Here is a 15,870-nt window from a genome sequence, read left to right on the forward strand (position 1 = left end):
GTGTGTGTGTGTGTGTGTGGTCTCCAGCCGCGGATACACAAGCCCCACCAGCCAGTGGGAGATAAGTTGAACGCAGCAGCCCCTGGCCAGCAGCAGCCCCTGGCCACCTCGTTTCAGTCCTTTCTTAAGCCCCGCTGCTCTCTCCAGCTTTTGCTTCTCCCCAAACCTCCCGAAAAATAAAGCACCAAGTTGCCGGCTGCAGCGGCCCCGGGTGCAAAGGAACCGGCGCAGCCCCTACCTCGAGAGCTTTGCAATCTTCACAAAGCTGAAGACATCCATGCAGGCAGCCGGGCACCCCGAGCTCGGAGGCTGCGGCGCCCCTTCTCACGCCAGCAACGGCAGCCCCATGGCCGGCCGGGACCTCAGCGCGCCCCGGGGCTCGAGTGGCGGCGACAGCGGGTGGCGGCGGCGGACCTGGAGAGCCCGCACCTGGAGGCGGTGGCTGCTACCCCCCTCCGGCCGTGAGCTGCGTGTGCATCCCCGAGCAGGACCATTGACGGGCGCCCGTGTTGGAAAACTCAATGGAGAAGGGGGGGCCAGGGAGGGTGCGAGGGGCGGGGGTGGGGAGCGTGGCCCCGGGTGGTGCGCCCTGGTCTGGGGGACTGCCGGGCGCCCCGGGGAGGCGAGGCCCGGGCGAGGGGCGCTGCTCCTGCTCCCCAGCCCGCCGGCCCGGCTGCCCCGCGTGTGGAGGAGCGCAGACTGAGCCGGGAGGCGGCGGGCGAGCCTGGCACACGCGCACGCACCCCTCGCGGCACTGCAGCTGCCTCCCTGCCTCCTTCCCCAAGCCGAGTCCCTTCTCCTTTCCCCACCCCCACCCGCGGGGAGGCGGGGGCTCTCCTGTCACCAGCTGCGTGTGCCTCCAGATCTGAAAGATTGATCTAACAGTCTCGGGCACACCGGGGACAGTGAACGCTACCCCCTCCCTTCCCAAACCAAAGGAGAGCCGTGCAACTGCAGGTTGCCCAAAGCCTTGGTATGTTCCATAAACCAAACTAGCGATTGGGAAGGAGCAGGGATGATCCCGGCTGGGTGGTTTGTCAAGGGGAAGGGGAGGGAGATGCCCAGCACCGCGGGCTCGGTTTGGAGAGCACAGAGGTCCCACCGCTTCCCCCCAACCACTGGAGCTAGACGCGACAGCTGGGCTGCCTGGGAAGGTGTGTCTTTGGACAGCAGCACCGGGGGAGCGTTGGAGAAATAAGAAAATAAGAACGGGAGGCAGTCGGAGGGGCGGGGGTACGCCCGGCTGCTTGTCACTACAGGGGTTCGGAGATGGGGGTCCCAGACGCCAGTAGCGGGGAGAGGATTATGAATGGGCTTCAGAATCTAAAGGAAGAGAAGGGATGAGAATGGGGTTCTGGAAGGCAGAGCTGAGATGCTTTCTCCAATGGAGCAGCCAGTACAGAAGGGAAAAAAAAAAAAAAAAACCAACAACAAAAAACAAAGCCAAAAAAAACCTTACTCATAAAAACAAAACCACGGAAACATAAACACTCACCTTAGACAGAGTAAACTCCAAGTTGCAGCCATGTAGAACTCCTACCCTTCTCTTTTACATAATTATCTCGGGTAATCAGCCCTCTTCATTAACTCAGTTCTCCCTCCCCGGAGCCTCAGGCTTCTCCGGGCCTCTTTTTCTTCTTCTTTCTCTTGGAGTCTCCAGGCCTCTTCTCCCCAATCCTTTAAAATCTCTCCCCAGACTCTCTGAAGGTCAGATGGCTGCCCAAAGTGTGTGCTCTCCCACCCAGAAACGTTTACCTGATGGCAGGGCCACTGCGAAGAAGAGATACCACCCCCGAAATGTTGGAGGATCTGGCCAGTGCGCTTCTAGCTCTCGGAGGGGATTAGGGAAAAGGAAATAGGTTTAAAGTTCCCAGACTTCTGCTCCTCGCCGGGTCTGTTGCTGTTTTTCAAGTCTCCAGTATGGGAGCCTAATACCTGCACTTTGTTGTTTTAAAGGCATTTCTTTCCAAAAGGAAACATAAAATCGCTAGCAATCAGGAAAAAAATCTAAATGATGTGAAACCCGGGCATAAAATTACATGATTTAAAAAATAAATAGGATCAATTTTCCTTCAGCTCCTTGCAGACAGGCTAGTTTCATCTCACGGATGGGGTCACCCCACATCATCATCGGGGGCAAGAGGGACCTGGGCTTGTGAACCCCTCACTGTCTGTGCAAAATAGCTAGTTTGGGTCTGTATTGTCCTGTACCTTTTTTAAAGCATTTTTGCATTTGAGTCTCATAGCAACCCTGTCATATAAGTAAGGCAACGCATTGAAAAAAGAGAAATCTTTTCTTTGTATGCCACCATCTCTACTCCACGTACGCGATGGAGAGATGCATTTTAAATGTGTGTCGTGCAAGGTTACTCCAACTGCAACTCCACGAAAGCTCTCCGTTCCCCTTTGAGCGGCAGTTGGTGCTCCTCCGTGACCGTGACCAAGAAGGCCCTCGATGCCTAGCCCTTGAGCTCTCTGACCTATCTCTTCCTCCCCGCCTCACTCTCACCCATGACTACTCCCTTCAACAATAACTGAGCCCCGGCAACACCAGCCTCCTTGCTAGTCTTCAAACTCCGCAGGTAGCCTCCCAGCTTTGGCTCTTTGCAATAGTTGTTGCCTCAGCCTGGAATGTTCTGCCCTCAGATGCTGGCATGAACAGCTCCTTCACCACATCGAGCGTTTGCACAAATACCACTTCCAACCGGCCACCTCTGAAAAGCCTATTTAAAATTGCAAGGCCCTCCTGTCCGGGATTCCAGGGCCCATTAGTGTTTTTTGTGGGGGGGTTTTCTTGTTTCCATAGTACTTATCACCCACTAATGCTTTATAGAATTTATTTTTATGTCTACTGCTCCTTACTTCCTGTCCGATGCTCTTGCTGGAATAAAGGCTCCACAAGGGCCGGGGTGTCCTGGCTTTGTTTGCTTGCTTGCTTGTTTTCATGGATGGATCCCAGATGCCTCGAATAGCTCCTTGGAAGTAGAAGGACCTCACTACGTCTGCGTTGAATGAATGCATTTTATGCTGGTGAGATTCACAATCAAACCAATGCTGGTCAAGCATCCCCAGTGGGTACTGTTCCGTCTCTGGCCTCCTCACTGCCATCTGTCTGTCTCCCCGGCATTCCTCCATCCCCGACATCCTTCCTCCTCCTTCCCATTGCCCGTGAGCACCAGGAAGGCCTCTCCCGTTCGCGGCTATTTCACCCCTTCACACTTTCTACCTTTCGCACAGAGGACCTCTGACACGGTCCCTCATCTCTGTGTCCACATCTGGCAGCACAAGACCAGCTCTTGATGGGGAAAGGGACATAAAGCAATGCCTTTGGAGAACGTGTTTTCAAAAAGTACTTCCTTCTGAGAACAGTCTGGCTATCCTTCTTAAAAAGATAATGCTATTGGGGCGCCTGGGTGACTCACCTGGTGAAGCCTCTGCCTTCAGCTCGAGTCATGATCTCAGGGTCCTGGGATCGGGCCCCACACTGGGCTCCCTGCTCAACGGGGAGTCTGCTTCTCCCTCTCCCTCTGTTCCTTCGCCTTGCTTGTGCTTGCTCTCACTTGCTCTCTCTCTCAAATAAATAAATAAATAATCTTAAAAAAAAAAGATAATGCTATCAATCAAAAATTATTGCAGTTATCAAAGACCTAGTCATTCAACAGTGAAAATGACAGGAAACAGGCATGGTGTTTACTTGTAGAAAGACAGCCTCCCTTTAAGACATCTGGTCTACCTGGAACAGCTTGCTGCTTGGGCTTCGATCTGTGCCAATTTGCGCACCACAGTTATGAATGGTGTGTTGCCGACTCTCCACAGCCTAACAGCTACCAGGAGAGGCAACTAGCTCCTCCCGCTCTTCGGACACCTCTGACCGTTCATTACCTCTTATGTTTTCTAATGGTCTCTTTTTAAGGCAGAGAGATTCCTCCTCTCCTTTGTTTTTCATTAGCATACAAATGGCAGAGTCTACTCCCTTGAAACATGCTAACACAGCCCAGTTTATACCTTTAAGTCTGGGCAGGGAGGCAAAGATTTGAGTGGCTGGTCTCCCAGCTCTGCTCCCTCTCTGTGCCTGGTGTGTGTGGCGGAGGTTGGGATACATTTCTTATCTAGCATGGAACGGATCTGCCTAAACAAACAAAAAACAACGATTGGCATTTGAGTACATACGTGATCTTCTTAAGTTTTATTTTCAGCCTGGATAACCTCTAGGGCCCCTTCCAGAACTTGTAGAGATTTACTCATTGGAAACTGTATTATCTAGCCTTGAGAATCTGTTTAATTTGCTTCACTTGGATCCAACTGACATTTGGTCATTTCCGAAAACCAAACATAGTTTCAAACACTGTTGAATGTATTCATGAATAAGAGAGTCAAGGGCATGACATCCAGAGCAAGTCATTGAACTTCTCTGAGACTCAGTTTCCCCACCTATGAAATAGAAATGGCAATCCACTCCTACCTTACATAGAATGAGCCCTTGAGGTTGAACACCAGTGAAGAGCTGTACACATGTGAACTGAGTCACGTGGATATTGACTATTTTCACAGCTGCCTTGAGCTACCTACCAAGCATCCTAACTTGGTCTCCCTTAAACGTGCTCAGAATATTTACATTAGCTGACAGCTGGGCAAAATCATCTCATGTAAGGCCTATTTTATAATAAAATGTGGAGTAGCTCATGTAATTTATTAAAGACTGTACTGAGAGTGACAAAGAGACTGGTTGTCTGGGGACCGAATGGCTGTCAGAGTATCACTTATTGACCTCATGATTGCGTGGCTGACTGGGAGCTGCGGCTCACTGTCCCCGCCCAACATTGCAAGAGAGGACTCTACCACATACCGCTAGCCCAGGAAAAGATCAAAATTCAAAATTCAAAGTACAGTTTGTACTAAATGCGTATCATTTCTGCACCATTGTAAAGTTGAAAAATCCCAAGTCAAGCTATCGTAAGTCAGGGACCATCTGTACCGTTAGGAAAAGTTTCAGCTGCTAAGAACACTACTTCGAACATGAAAACATTTGCTTTGGTTGATCAGAGGTCTGGTGTTCTGCCTAAAAATCAACCTTATTGTTGCCTGGTCAGTCACCAAAGCCCTAAGCAGTAGTAACATTTATGCTCTGTGGGCTCAGGGTAAAGAGGGAGGAATTTCTTCCTCACCAGTAAGGCCTTATCTCAAGCTGGTGTCAGGAATTTGCTACTGGGCCAGATGTTCTATACAGGATGGCAGCTTGGACTTCTGCTGCTGCCAGTTGCAGGAGCTAGAGCCTCATGCATTTCTCAGATGGACCGCAGCATCCTGACCATCTGATTGCAGCTTTGAAAACAGAAGTGACTGAACAAAAGGAAGGTATCTGTCAAGTCAACGAGTGTTTAAGAAATTTCTCTTATGAGAGGCACCTTGGTGGCTCAGTCATTTAAGCATCAGACTCTTGATGTCATAACTAGGTGCTTATTTATGGTCCAACGGTCAAGGAAGACCTCTCTATGAAGGTGACATTTTTTACAAAGATTTTATTTTCAAGTAATCTCTATACCCAACAGGGGACTTGAACTCACGACCCCGAGATCAAGAGTTGCATGCTCTACCAACTGAGTGAGCCGGGTGTCCCTCTATGTGGGTGACATTTAAAACGAGATATGAGGAACAGGAAGGAGACCGCCACTCAACATTTACATGGAAAAGCATTCCACACAGAAGGATCAGCAAGGACAAAACAATAAGAGTCCCTGAGTCAGGAATAACTATTGTTGAAGGCAGCCAGTGTGCCTGAAAGGTATTCTGTCAAATGGAGTGAGAGTGGGTAAATTTGCAGGGGTAGACAGGACCGTGATCCCACGGGGCAGAGAATGCCGTAACCATCTACCTTCTGTTGTGGAATGGGGATCCGTAAGAGGGTCTTTAGCATGAAGTGGCAAAATCGGATTTATATTTTGCATAACCATTTCTTTTTTTTTTTTTAAGATTTTATTTATTTATTTGTCAGAGAGAGAAAGCACAAGCAGGGAGAGTGGCAGATAACGGGAGAAGCAGGCTCCCCACTGAACAGGAAACCCAATGTAGGACTCAATCCTGGGACCCTGGGATCATGACCTGAGCCAAAGGCAGACGCTTAACCGACTGAGCCACCCAGGGGCTCCTTGAATGACCATTCTTCAGGGAAGTGAGCATGGAGACAGAAAGACAACTTAGAGGCCTATTGCAATAATCCAGGCAAGAGATGGCAGTGCCTCAGAAAAGAACATGACGAGGATACGGTGAAAAGTAGCCAGGCTCAGAATATGTTGATGGATTTGATGTGGGAGGTGAGGACAGAGAGGAATCAAGGATGACTCCGTGATGAAGACTATTTTAAAAATACGGCTTCACTTCACCAGGTATTGACTATGTAAAAACCGGAAGAATTTCTCTGCCTCTGTGCTCACGTACTCTGCCTTCCCTCCTGTTCCTCTCAATAAACTGCCATGCTGTGGAGGCCGACCCACCGGGTGTGTATCCTCGCCTCCCTTGCCTTCCCAAGGTCCTCCCTCCAGCACGTACATCGGAGTTTCTTGCTGATCGACTGGATCATTCCCATGGGCACACAGACACACTGTAATTTATCCCGTCCTTCAAACAGATCTCTTAACACCTACCTCCAGCCCCTTTCAGCTAAGTCTCATTCTTCTGCTCATCCTTATGGCAAAAGTCCTCCAAAAACCTGTCTCTCTTTGCTATCTCTCAGTGCATTCTGAATCTACTCCACCTGCATTTGCTCACCACCCTTACGATCACCAGTCCATGGAAACGATTCTTCTTAAGGTAACTGGGGACATCGGTGGAGCTCAATCCAAAGACCAGGAGCTCAGTGCTTGTACTGGACTCAGTTGACCATTCCCTCTTTCTGGAAACTTTTTCTTCGCTTGGCTTTGGGGATATCACACTCTCCTGGTTTTCTTTCTTCCTTGCTGCTTGCTCTTTCTCAGTATCTTTGGTTACTCTTCTGTCACGGTGCTGCATCTTGCCAAACTCTAAACATTGGAATGTCCCAGGATTCAGCCCTAGACCTTCTTCTCTTTGAATGTCTATACTTACTTCCTAAGTAATTGCATTGAGTTTTATGATGTCTTATGCTATCTATATGTTGACAACTCCCACATTTGTATCTCTGGCCTGGATCCCTCAGCTCCAGACCACCTACTTAACATCTCCATCCAGTGTCTATGAGGCACCTTGAACTGAACATATCTGAAAACTGATTCCTATAGAGGATACTCCTCCTTAAAGTCATTCCCATGTCAGTGAATGTCAACTCTATTTTTCTAGTTGCTTAGTTCTAAATTCCTGGTACTACCTTTGCCTTTTTTCCCCTCTTAAACTTCACATCAAACCCATATCTTTCAATTCTACCTTCAAGAAAGATCCACACATTGGACATCTGGATGGCTCAGTCAGTTGAGTGTCCAACCCTTGATTTCAGCTCAGGTCATGATCTCAGGATCATGAGATTGAGGCCTAGCATTGTGCTCTGTGCTCAGCGGAGAGACTGCTTGAGACTCTCTCCCTCTCCCTCTGTCCCTCTTCCCTGTTCACATGCACTCTGTCTCTCTCTCAAATGAATAAATAAATCTTTTTAAAAAATGCACACTATTTACACATCTGACTAATTCCATCACAACCACCCAAGTCCAAGCCATCATCACTCTCCTGGATAATCACAATGGCCTATCAGCTGGTCTCCTTTTCCCCCCAGAGCCCCCACACTCAACAATGAACAGGCTTCTCTTTTTTTTTTTTTTTAAAGATTTTATTTATTTATTTGACAGACAGAGATCACAAGCAGGCAGAGAGGCAGGCAGAGAGAGAGAGGGGAGGGGTAAGCAGGCTCCCCGCCGAGCAGAGAGCCCGATGCGGGGCTCAATCCCAGGACCCCGGGATCATGACCTGAGCTGAAGGCAGAGGCTTTAATCCACTGAGCGACCCAGGCGCCCCTGAACAGGCTTCTCTTAAAACAGCAAGCAGATCATGCCTTTTCTCTGTTTAAAATTTTTAGCAGTTTACCCTTCTCACGCACAAGGCCATAGGTGATATGGCTCCTTGGTCCTTTCTGACTTCATAAATTGCCCCCCTCTCCCTTGCTCATATCAGCCACTTGGTTGCTCCACTAGTTGGCCATGAGGCCTTTGCACTTGTTCTCTCTGCCAGGAAAGTTCTTCTCCCAGATATCAGAAAAGGTCTTTCTTCTATAACATTCCATTTCAAATAGAAATACCCTACCCTCTAGACTCCTTACTCCTCTTTGTTTTATTTTTCTCCATAGTGCTTCATACCCTAGGATAATTTTAATGTGTTTTTAATTTCTTATTTCCCCTATCAGAATATAAGGTCCATAAAGGTGAGGAAGGGGATCAACAAACATTGTTGGATGAAGGAATGAATGAATGACTGATTGAATCAACTATATTTCATATAGGTGAAATTATTTGGCGCCACACATATAGTTAGTAGCAGAGTGAAGATCAGAAGAACCCAGTGTGCTTTGCAATATACCATCTAACATCTCTTATGTCTGACCTAGCCCGTAATGGATAGCAGATTGTCAGGCAGAGAAAGGGCAACGGGGGATAAAAAGGGAATGCTTCTCAAAAATGGTAATACTCTGCCTTGAAAGGTCCATGAGGGTTGCATGGATGGCTCAGTCGGTTAAGCGTCTGACTCTTGGTTTTGCCTCAGGTTATGATCTCAGGGTCATGAGATTGAGCTCTGTGTTGGACTCTGTACTGAGCAGGGAATCTACTTCTTTCCCTCTCCCTCTGCTCTGCACCCTCCCCTCCCCTTGCATGTGTGCTCTCTGTCTCTCAAAAAAATTAAAAATAATGTATCTTTTTAAAAAAACTTATATGAAGGGGCACCTGGGTGGCTCAGTCGGTTGGGCATCTGCCTTCAACTCAGATCATGATCCCGCAGTCCAGGGATCGAGCCCCGCATCGGGCTCCCTGCTCTGCCAGGAGCCTGCTTCTCTCTCTGCCCCTCCCCCTTGCTTGTGTTCATGCTCTGTCCCTCTCTCCCTCTCTGTCTGAAATAAATAAACCTTTAAAAATAAAAATTAAAAAAGTTATATGAAATTTAGTTACCCTAAAGGTAGTAATGTGAGTAGGTACAGAGGGCTTACATGGTGGAGGGCACAACGTTATAAAACAGGCATGACATGGTGTTGTAAATGCAGGTAGTGTGGCTTGATTCTACAGTGAGGAAAAGGGAGAGGAGAGATATAAAGCTTGAGAAGCAGGCAAGGGTAGGGTCAGAGACTAGACCTTATGGTCAGTGGGTTTCCAACTTTATAGCAAAATGTTTTATCCCAAAGCAATTACTTCCAAGAACCTCTCTGCAGAAAGCAAATATAGAGTGGGATTTCCTTGTCTGAAGTGGGAACGTAGAACCCAGCCCAAATAGCATCCCCTTCACTTTCTTCCTTCTTTCCAACTAAGGCATTCCCATAGCTCCATATGAACTCAGTTTGAGAACCATGGTGCCACTGATGGGAGTCACTAACTGGCATGAAGCAGATGATCTGATCAGATGGTTATTCTAATTGGATCCTTCTTAAGGCTATGAGGAGAGAAATGGACATAAGGAGGCCAATTAGGGGAATATAGAAGGAGTCTATGGTCAAAGGTGAAAGGATGGAGAATTGTGTTAGGGGAAAAAACTCGGGAATACATATTTGATAACATATGGGAGTAGGAAGTTGTGGAGGGTCAACGAACTCTCCAGGTGTCTAATGGATGTATCTAATGGATGTTTCTGCCATTGGAGATGCCCCTGAGATAAGGGGTATCTGAGAAACAGTTTTGAAGGGAAAGATGATGAGTTCACTTTGGGACATGTTGAATTTGAATGAGTGATGTCCACAGGATGTCGTATGTACATGCCTGAAACTAAAGAGCAGGTGTGATATGTCAGTGGGCCACCAACACTTTCACACTGGGTGTGAATAACAGAGCAATATTCTCAGAGATGGACTGGCCATCTAAAGACAGTGGGATACTTGTGGTGGAGGTGGGGAAATGAATGAAATGGGTGAAGATACGAAGAGATACAAACTTCCATTATAAAATAAATAAGTCACAGAGATGAAAATTCCAATAGGGAATATGGTGAATAATATTGTAATAACATTGTCTGGTGACAGACGGTGATTACACTTACTGTACTGGGCACTGAGCAATGTACAGAATTGTCGAATCACTGTGCTGTATAACTGAAACTAATATACGTCAACTATACTTTAAGAATAATAAAAAATAAATAAAAGGCAGAAACATAAAGACAATGGGATTCTTGAGAAATGAGGCTAAAAAAACTAATAAAAGTAGTAAAAGAAGGATTATTCTAATTTTCTTTCTTTTCTTTGTTTCTTTGTTTCTTTCCATTTTTTACTTTATACCTTGCTTACATATCTCAGTATCCTATAGGGGTGGGGTAGGACTAGAGGTTGGAAGCCAGGACAAGCTGGTTTTAAACTTTACTATGCTTGGAACACCTGGCTGGCTCAGTTGGCAGAGCCTGTGACTCTTGATCTCTGGGTTTAAGTTCAAGCCCCATGTTGGGTATTATTTAATTAAGAAGACTTTTTAAAAAGATTATTTTGCTTATTAGTATTAAATAAGTAGATGAATCATGCTGTACATTTGTAGGCTTTCATTTTTCTAAATGCCTTCATTCCATCAGTCCTTGAAATAGCCCTGCAAGTTACACAAGAAAGTTACTATTATCCCATTTTAGTGATGACAAAAGGTGAGATCAGAAAAGCTCAGTGATGACAATAATTTCTACAAACCATGAGGACTAGTATAAGAAGCACTGGTTCCTGAGGATAAGTCTAGCATCAGTAGGTAGTTAAAAAAAAAAAAGATTTGTGGAATAAAAATTGCTCAAATTCACAGTGCCTGGGTGGCTCAGTAGCTTACGCGTCTGACTTCAGCTCAGGTCATGATCCCAGGAGTCTGGGATTAAGGCCTATGTGAGGCTCCAAGCTCAGTAGGGAGCCTGTCTCTCCCCCTCCCCCTGCTCATGCTCTCTCTCAAGTAAATAAATCAAATCTGTAATATAAATAAATACAAATTGCTCAAGTTCTATCAATATAATTCTTTTTTTCCTCCCATATTTTATTGTCATACATGAGACTCAAAAATTAAAGGTGCTATATGGGGCATTAGAAAAGACAACCAAGACATTAGGACTTCTTGGTTCCATTCCCAAGTCTGTAAATAGAAGTGACCCTTGAGATATCACTTAACTTTTCTTAATGTTAACTCCCTCATTTGTAGGATTCGTGAGTTAGAATAAGTTTGTATTTCCCATTTTCTTCCCCCTCTCATGCAATATAGATAGACAAGAGAGTCTTCCTAAAAGCCAAGAGATGGGAGATATTTTGAAATACCATGTATTCTCCTAATTGTGTAATCAAGAAGAGATAGGGCAGCCGTGTATTCATTGCAGAATTATTTACAGTAGCCAAGATGTGGAAACAACCTTAGTGTCCACTGATGGGTGAATGGGTAAAGAAAATGTGGTGTACACATATATGGAATGGAATATTATTCAGTCATAAAAAAAGAAGGAAATCCTGCCATTTGCCAGAACGTGGATGGACCTTGAAGGCATTATGGTAAGTGAAATAATTCAAACAGAGAAACACAAGTACTCTATGATCTCGCTTATACGTGGAATCTTAAAAAAACAAAAAAAAAACAAACACCCAGTGGCCCCTGGGTAGCGCAGTCGGTTAAGCAGAGTTCCCAGCTCTTGGTTTCGGCTCAGGTCATGATCTCGGGGTTGTGAGACTGAGCCACACAACAGGCTCCATGCTCAGTGTTGAGTCTGTTTGAGACTCTCTCTCCCTCTGCCCCTCCCACTCACGTGTGCTCTCTCTCTCTCTCCCAAATAAATAAATGAATCTAAAAAAAGAGACAACCACCCCCCAAAACCCAAAGCTAAACTAAGGCATAGATACCTAAGGCATAGAGAACAGATTGGCAGTTCGGGCTGGTGTTGGGGGTGGGTGAAGTAGGTAAAGGGCACCAGAAGGCACGGACTTTCGGTTATAAGATAACTAAGTTCTAGGAACATAATGTACACTATTAGGGTTCTAGTTAACAATACTGTAATTTATACTGGAAAGTTACTACAAGAATAGATCCTAAAAGATTTTATTACACAAGAAATTGCAACTATATACGGTGATCCACGTTAACTAAACTTTTTGTGGTGATTATTTCACAATATATAGACATATCAAATCATTACATTGTACATTTAAAACTAACACAATGTCCTCTGTCAATTATATCTCAATTTTTTTAATAAATTAAAAAAAAAGAAGGCTAGGTTCTACAGGAACAAATTCAAGATCAGAGACTTTTACTAGTCAGTTGTATATCAATAAAATAGAAAATTATTAGTCTATCCTCCTTTTAGCTTAACTCTATTCAAGGGTAAGAACCACATTTGCTACATGTACCTTTCTCTAGGCCATATTAGCTCACCTAATTTCCTTTATGTCTTTATCCCCACCCTCTGTCACCATTTTGCTCAGGCATACATGAAACATCTGTCAATGTGGAAAGGATTATAATTACTGCTTTCCCACTGAATCTCCTCTTGTCTGATGAGGTATTGAAAGGCAAAGGGGGAGGTCATTTAAAAGATTCTGCTGGTGCATAATTTTCAGAATATAAATTCTTACTGTGATATACCCTGTAACAATATTTTGAATTCCTATGCAACAATGTATAAAAAGAAAACCATAAAGGTTCATATTGTCTGAGACATATTTTAATATTTCAGACTCATTTTAAACCTCTCAGATCCAGACTCACTTTCATGCTGTCTTTCTAACATAATGTTCCCACACCTTAGCCCCTGACTAGACAAAAACTAATCAAATCACTTTGAATAACAGCACTTCTACTTGAAGGATAAATTGCTCTAATCCTGAAGGCTATTAGGAGGGTGAACTTTAAGGAAGATGTATGCACAAAAATGGCTGGGTCGAGATCAGTTATTTCAGGTTTTTGGATTTTCATTCATGTATTGATTATTTATTAATTTGTTCAATTAATATTTATTGAACACCTACCATATGCCACCTACCATATACGAGGCACTGTAGAGAGGAATTCAGATGAACAAGGGTTGATTCCTGTCTCCCAAGGCTGTTAGTAGACAAGTTGCCCGCTCAACAGGCAGGCTCTCTTTTCCCATGGAAATGGAGTCCATCTTGCAGCCCACCTCTAACCTGGTACTCTCCCCATCCCCATCCCCGCACTCCTTCCTGCTTCCAAATGAGGTCATCAAGCTTCCAGTCTCCCTCTGCCTGCAGCTCCCCCTGCTTGTGCTCTCCTTCCTTCTCTCTCTCTTTGACAAATAAATAAATAAAATATATTTTTTAAGATTTTATTTATTTATTTTTGCAAGAGAGAGAGTGAGCACAAGCGGGGTGGGGGTGTGGGGGGGAGGTGGAGGAGGGAAGGGCAGAGAGAGAAACCGACTCCCCGCTAAGCAGGGAGCCTGATGGCGGACTGGATCCCAGGACCTCGGGATCACCACCCAAGCCGAAGGCAGATGCTTAACAGGCTGAGCCACCCACGCACCCAATAAATAAAATATTTTTTTAAAAGTTTCTCAAATAACTATAGCATGAAAGATATAATAAGGCAACTATATGAATAACTAGAAGATAAATCATGATGATATCCCACATTGGTAAAATGCTTTCCAGTCTAGAAAAGGTTTCCATACATATCGTGGCATCTACAACAATCCTATGAGGCAGAGATCCTTACCTCCCATCAGTAGATGATGATACTGAGGTTCTAGGTGGCAAAGACATTTGCCAGAGATAGCACGGTAAGCAAACTAGAAGCAGCAGCTCTCAAACAGGTGGGTCCACATTTGTGTCCACCTAAGCTGTCAGCTGTAGGGGAGCAACCTCAGACAGCACAGTGGCTCTGGGGCCTGGGGCACCCCTATGGGTGGGGCATTAGACGGAGGTGAGGGGCGAACAGTATTGAGAGGAGGGAAATCTATCAGGGGGTGAAACAAGAGATGCGTCGTGAGGAAGAGATGCCTTCTGCGCTGGGCCTTAAAGGATGGCTGGGAACTCAGGGGAAGGTCAGAGGCCAGATGCGTCCGGAGAAAGAATATCAGCACGATGAAAACAGAAATACGCAGAATATACCGAGCAAGTGTTTCAGCTGGGGTACAAGCACTGAGTTAGAGAGAAACGGAACACACAACGGACGTGAGAATTCCGAAGCCGGGTCTTAGACGTCATGCCAAGGACTCGATTTCAGTAAGGCGGTGGGGTGGGGCTCCATCCGCAATGCCAGAAGAGAGACTGTGGGGCAGCCACAGCAGGAAACGGGGTTCTTCCCACACAGCTCTAGGTGTATGGTGGAGAGAAGAGAGCTCAGAGCAGACACCAGGAACGGGGGTGCGGGGACTCTGGTGGGGAGACCGGAGAAGAGAGTGTGTGACCAGCCAAACCGGAGCTAGGACATCCACAGTGGGAGAGATGGGTTGGAATTGGGCTGGTGGCCTGACTTGCCTATTGGGTATGGGAGCTGGTGTGGAACAGACGAGCCAAATGAGACTTCAAAAAACTGCCACACAGATGGGTTTATGGAAATGGCAGAGAGAGCCGCCCGCTGGACCAAATGGTCCGGTTTGCCTGCGATGTGGAACCTCCTGCTCACACCGCCCAAGATCACGGCCAGAATTTCAGCTTCATCCCTAACTGTATGGCTGGTGTGGGGACACGCGAAACTCTGCCTCTCACACCCTAACCTTGAGAGCAGGAGATTGGAGGGAGGTCCGTGACCCGAGGCACGAGCTTTGTCTCTGATCAAGAAATGTGATCAGCTCATCTCTATGGCTTTTTGTCACAGTTGTTATTATGTGATTCCTCGTGGTTTTCCTTGGGATCCTCCTCATCCTTCGTCAGACAGATGTCCTTCTCTACGGTTCCGCCTATGTCCTGCTGTGTCACTGGCTAGCGACAAGCAGGGGCTGAGTTGTCAGCTCCCTAATTACAGGATAGTCTAATTACAGACGTGTTACACTTGCAAGTTATCATTACTGAGGCCTTGTCTGTCATCGCCCAGAAGTAATCTAGTGAAATGTCATCACAACTGTTAGGGAACTGGTATAAGGAACGATGTAAATTCTCCCATGCACGCTTGGTCCTGGGAATGCCCTTGGATTCGGGGCCGGGATCTGCTGAGAGAGCTGAGGAAAATACTAGACAAGAGGGGAGAGCTGAGAGAACAGGAGGGTGGGGAATGAAGACGGGCCACTAAGCTGGATTCTCCCAGGCTGTTTAGTTGTGGCATGGCAGTTTTCTGTGTCCCTCCCCCTAGTCAATCCTTGCCCTTCTCACCCTGAGAAAACTTTGTATCTGTTTTCTAAAGCTTAATAACATTTGTATTCTCGGGGCGCCTGGGCGGCTCAGTTGGTTAAGCGTTCAGCTCAGGTCATGATCTCAGAGTCCTGGGTTCGAGCCTCGTATTGGGCTCCTTGCTCAGTCGGGAGTCTGCTCCTCCCCCTCCCATTGTCCCTACTCCCTGCTCACTCCTCTCCCTCTCTCTCTGTCTCAAATGAATGAATACAATCTTTAAAAAAAAAGTAATATTTGTGTTCTTGTTATGAGGGGCTATCAATGGTAGCAAGTGGAGAGTTTGCGTTTTGATTGTTCTACAAGGATGTCAATCTATTCCTGTAAAGGATTTCACCTCTGGAGGGACATGTTGGTTCCCTTCCAGAAGAGAGCTAGGAGACTGAGCTTCTACCCACCTGATCCCCATGTGTTTGCCAGGAAGGCTC

General features: G+C 46.2%; 1 protein-coding gene across 3 annotated transcripts in view; it reads right to left on the minus strand.

The window, feature by feature from the left end:
- Window positions 1-15,870, minus strand: part of FRMPD4 (FERM and PDZ domain containing 4) — an 847,457-nt gene that overhangs the window by 553,764 nt on the left and 277,823 nt on the right. The window contains exon 1 of one of the 3 annotated variants that reach the window (XM_032880201.1): window positions 1,496-2,113. The exons of 1 other annotated variant lie outside the window; for it this stretch is intronic. In XM_032880201.1, the coding sequence (XP_032736092.1) occupies window positions 1,496-1,527 (32 nt within the window). In that variant the 5' untranslated portion in view covers window positions 1,528-2,113. Of the gene's footprint in view, window positions 1-238; window positions 797-1,495; window positions 2,114-15,870 lie in introns of those variants that run through there. One more of the 3 variants, XM_032880200.1, reaches the window with a different exon arrangement.

The sequence above is a fragment of the Lontra canadensis genome, unplaced genomic scaffold (genome assembly GCF_010015895.1).
Source record: "Lontra canadensis isolate GAN:19392208 unplaced genomic scaffold, GSC_riverotter_1.0 scaffold68, whole genome shotgun sequence".
In the NCBI taxonomy this organism is placed as follows: Eukaryota; Metazoa; Chordata; class Mammalia; order Carnivora; family Mustelidae; genus Lontra; species Lontra canadensis.